This window comes from Lolium perenne, chromosome 5, assembly GCF_019359855.2.
Source record: "Lolium perenne isolate Kyuss_39 chromosome 5, Kyuss_2.0, whole genome shotgun sequence".
NCBI classification, from domain to species: domain Eukaryota; kingdom Viridiplantae; phylum Streptophyta; class Magnoliopsida; order Poales; family Poaceae; genus Lolium; species Lolium perenne.
Window position 1 is genome coordinate 245,540,373 of NC_067248.2, and position 4,549 is coordinate 245,544,921.

General features: G+C 45.5%; 1 protein-coding gene across 2 annotated transcripts; it reads left to right on the forward strand.

The window, feature by feature from the left end:
* The first annotated feature begins 925 nt into the window (after positions 1 to 925).
* On the forward strand, positions 926 to 4,187 carry LOC127302529 (protein ROOT PRIMORDIUM DEFECTIVE 1). 2 transcript variants are annotated; one of them, XR_007852912.2, is made up of 2 exons: positions 926 to 2,709; positions 3,624 to 4,187. XR_007852912.2 is itself a non-coding variant. In XM_051332992.2 (1 exon), the coding sequence occupies exon 1, from the start codon at positions 953 to 955 to the stop codon at positions 2,354 to 2,356; it is 1,404 nt and encodes a 467-aa protein (XP_051188952.1). In that variant the 5' UTR covers positions 926 to 952; the 3' UTR covers positions 2,357 to 2,861. The 2 variants fall into 2 exon arrangements, 1 of the variants encoding a protein (XP_051188952.1); XM_051332992.2 differs by lacking the exon at positions 3,624 to 4,187 and having other exon boundaries at positions 926 to 2,861.
* Positions 4,188 to 4,549: the final 362 nt, after the last annotated feature.

Here is a 4,549-nt window from a genome sequence, read left to right on the forward strand (position 1 = left end):
CCGGCCCACTAACGAGGACAGCGTGTGTTTTCCGGTTTTCTTCAGTTTATTCATGGTTTTTTCTGTTTTCTTCAGTTTATTCATGGTTTTCTCGGTTTTTGATGGTTTTCCGATTTTTTGTCTGTCAGTTTCTTCGAATTTTCCAAAACTGAAATTTTTTAAATTTTAAATTTTCAAGTTTTTCTGTAGTTTTTAAAATCAGAACGAATTTTGAACATTTCAAAATTTGAACATTTTTAAAATTTGAACATTTTTTAGATTGAACAATTTTAGAATTGAAGATTTTTAAATTTAATATTTTTCAGATTTTGACCTTTTCAAAATTCGAACATTTTTCACATCCAACAATTTTTGGATTTGTACATTTTTAACCATTTAAACATTTTTTAGATAACGATAGTTTTCAAATTCGAACATTTTTCAGATTCAAACGTTTTTTAGATTTGAACATTTGTAAAATATAAACATTTTTGATTCAGATATTATTCAAATTCGAACATTTTTTAGATTTGAACAAATTTTAGATCTAAACATTTTTTAATTCGAACATTTTTTTAGATTCAAACAATTTTTAAATTTGAATATTTTTCAATCCAATTTTTTATGAACATGAGTTCTGAAGCCTTATTTTAAAACATGAAACGTATGTGCGTACGTATACTCTACTGTGCGCTGAAATTGCCATGAAGCACGTACCCGTGCCTTGAACGAAGAAACGGGAAAAGATCTGCTCAGCCGAAATGGGCCGAGCCCATAGTTGCCAGGCTTATGCGGAGCCAATCGTCGCTCAACAAACCAGGCCAACAAACCAGGCCCAACAAACCAGGCCAAAGCTGACTGTTATTTTGTATCAAATCAGCCCATGTAGAAGACCCGACCCATTACATCCCAACACCACTCTCTCTCACCGCTCAAACGGCCCAAACCGTCCAAAACCTCCCCCAAAGCCCCAATGCTCCGTCGCATCGCCGCGTTCCGGCCGCCGCCGTCACGCGCGGCGGCGGTGGCATCCGTCGGCGGGGCCAACGCCGGCTACTCCTCCAAGTCCACCTCCCTCCCCCAGAAGCAGAAGCGCGTGCGCGACCACGCCTTCGACGGCATCATGGAGGTCCAGAAGCGAGTCCGCCGCTTCCTCGCGCTCCACGCCCTGCTCCTCTACGCCGCCTCCCCCACCGCGCCCTCGGGCGCCTTCTCCGCCGGCGGGAGCGGCGCGGTCTCCGTGTCCTTCTCCCGCCTCGGGGCCCTCGCGCGCCGCCAGCTCCGCCTCTCGCCCCTCGACGCCGGCCAATTCATGCTGCGCCACCCGCACGCCTTCCACCTCTTCCTCCACCCCGTCCACCGCATCCTCCACGTGCGCCTCACCCCGCGCGCCGCCGCCGCGTTGCGCCTCGAGGCCGACGCCATCACCGCCTCGCGCCCCGACGCCATCCTCCGCCTCCGCAAGCTCCTCCTCCTCGCGCCCCCTCACCACCGCCTCCGCCTCGAGAACATCCACCTCCTGCGCCGCGACCTCGGCCTCCCCGACGATTTCGCCGACTCCGTCATCCAATCCAACCCCGCCCTCTTCCGCCTCGCTCCTGACGGGTTCGTCGAGCTTGTGCCCTCCCCCGACGACCCACCCGACCTCACCGTCGCCGCCGTCGAGCGCTCCCGGGAGCGCCACTACCGCGAGCACCGCTCTCCCGGGGATGGTGAGGAGGACGCGCGCTTCGCGTTCCCCACCCGCTTTCCGCCGGGCTTCAAGATCGGCAAGTACTTCCGGATTGCAGTTTGGAAATGGCAGCGGCTCCCATACGCGTCTCCGTACGCGGACGTCTCTGGCCACGACCTGCGCTCGCTCGAGGCACAGCGGCGCATGGAGAAGCGTGCTGTCGCGGCCGTCCATGAGCTGCTCTCTCTCACGGTTGAGAGGCGCACCACGCTGGAGCGTCTCGCGCTGTTCCGCGACGCCCTTGGTGTGCCCAAGAAGATCAAGGAGTTCTTGCTTAAGTACCAGGGCATATTTTACATATCCACAAGGGGAAACCAGGGGAAGCTGCACACTGTGTTCCTCAGGGAGGCATACTACAAAGGGGAGCTTCTGGATTCCAATGAGATACATGACGCAAGGAGGAAACAGGAGGAGCTGCTCTTGATGAGCCCTGAGAAGGCGAATTTGGATCGCATGTTCACCAGCATGGGTCGTGGATGGGATGAGCTTGGTGGTGGTCGCCGTGGTGGAGCAGAATTGAGGGAGAAGTTTCTCGGGGATGCTGGTGGCCGAAAGAGAAAAATTGGTGGTCATGATGATGATGATGATGATGATGGTGCCGATAGCGGGGAGGACTCAGGAGTCGAGTCACTCTACATCGAATGAGGAATCAAATCATACTTTGGCACTGAATGTTTTCTTGGGAATGGGAAGCTTTGCTTCTGAAACTGGCGAGGGTACTGTCTGGGAGGATTGATTTTTCGTGCTAGCGTCAACACCGTTGCGTACTGATCTTGAGGAGAGAAAGCTAATATTCTGAGGTGAAAATTGGAGTGGGGTATCATGCTAAAACTGATGACACTTCTGACTTGATAAAGTGATCACCCTGGGTGCTACCAGTACCATGCATCTGCATCAAATGGCTGTTGGCATCTTCAGTTGCACCAATTGTGCGAAGGGACTAGGGGAAGAGAATCCCTTTCTGCTCCCAAGCTAATCTGATCTGTGTGTTCTGACTTGTGAGTAATCTACCACAAGCAGTGGATCTGTTTCACTCTATTTGTGTTTACGCATTAACTATCGACATATCAACATTCATGTTTCTAACATATTGTATACTGGAAGGAATATCAACCATAAGATATGAGAATAAACTTGTTCTTGTTTACAACCTCGCTATTGTGTACACAATTTTCCATAATGACCATTCTGTTAAGGTGACTACTCTTGGGATCCTTTAATGCGTGTACTATGGGACTGTCATATGTTTGAGAATTATTGCATTCTGTTAGGTTTACTTTTCAGAGTCAGTGTTTATGAACTACTACATCCATGACCTGTGGAGATGTTGGTTATGGTCATCTTTTGCTATCTTGCGATGTCTGCAAGTGCGCCATGCACCAGCATGCTTTTCTATCCACTGGTAATACCTTTTCTTCTAAATATATAGCATGTAGCATAGCTGCTTGTAACAAGTAGTTCAATCTAGTAAGGTTAATGTAAAAAATCTGAGGATTATTCCAGACTGTCCTGTGTATTGAAATGTCTTTGTTGTAAGATCATAAATAATGATATACAATTTGAAGAACCATTATATCATTGGTAGCAATGTTAAACTTGCCAATGTAGGAACACAAACCTTTTCGCCTGCCTTTCAACTTATTTGGAAGACAGACATAATTATGTATTTCACTGTGAACTATGTTAGGTCTGATGTCTTTAGGTTTATATATGGTTCCATGTGAATTTTGATGGTATATATGGCTATCTTTGGCAGCTTATGATTACTCACTGGAATTCTGTGTGGTACCTTGGCTAGTAATGCAAACTTGGGAAGTACTCAAAGCTGTTTTGTATGTATAGTGGATGGGTCCCTTGTTCTTGATGTGAGATGGCATCTTCTTGTTCTTTGATGCATGTATTTTTCGTGTAGGCACAATGGATATGCATCCAGTTACCCCAGGTCTGCAGACCAGACGTGCGGTCAGCAGTCAAGAGCTTAGTTATCTTCAGACGAGGAACTTACCCTTCAGGAATGTTTGGCATTATACCGCGAATCAGTTGAGTTGTGCAATATTATTTAACTTAGAGCCATAAAAAATGTAAAGTTTTATCCCATATTCTAAAATGTTCTGTGTTAACTTTATTTTTAGCTGCCAGTGACTCAGTTGAATTTTGCAGCCCCCTTCGCTTCAAAGATGCCTTTGTTATAAGATAGACACAAAACAGATAAATAGTTGAATTTATAAAAAAAATCTAAATTGAAGTATTTTGCACTCTATGGATGTATTACTTTGTATATTTAGCTGAGCATCTCGAGAATGGAATTTGGTGCTCTTAGTAATTTTCATGAACTAATTTTGTACTAGACCTGAATGGTAGCTCGGTTGAACAAAGCCTACCAAGTTACTTGAGCTTGTTTGAAAGAGTAAACTTCGTGATATACCAATGACATGATTGAAAGTTGAAACTTATTTTTGGGGCAAATACTGGCATGTGTTTGTGCTATTAACTGTAGGATAAAGATATCGGTATCAAATTCTGGAAGCACGAATACTGAATTGCAGCACATGATGTTTTTCCTCTCCATGTTCTGTTTGCTAGAGCTACTAGTAAATTAGTAATGATCCAGTTGATGTGTAAGCACTTATTTTTAGTCCATAGAATATAGTAGTATGTGTCTATCAGATGGTCTCCTTTCTCAGTTGTAGCTTCATATTGCAGAATTCTCTAGTGTATCGATTCAGCTGGGCTTATCTCTTGACTTCTTTTAGTGAATCTGGAGATAGTGACCACAGTAAGTAAAGCCACGTTCATCATCCCCGATTTGAAGAGTTTAGCAACCTCGCAAGTTTCTAA

Bases quoted from the DNA above. Each gene is read 5' to 3' on its own strand.
- LOC127302529 (XM_051332992.2), top strand. From the start codon at position 953: ATGCTCCGTCGCATCGCCGCGTTCCGGCCGCCGCCGTCACGCGCGGCG.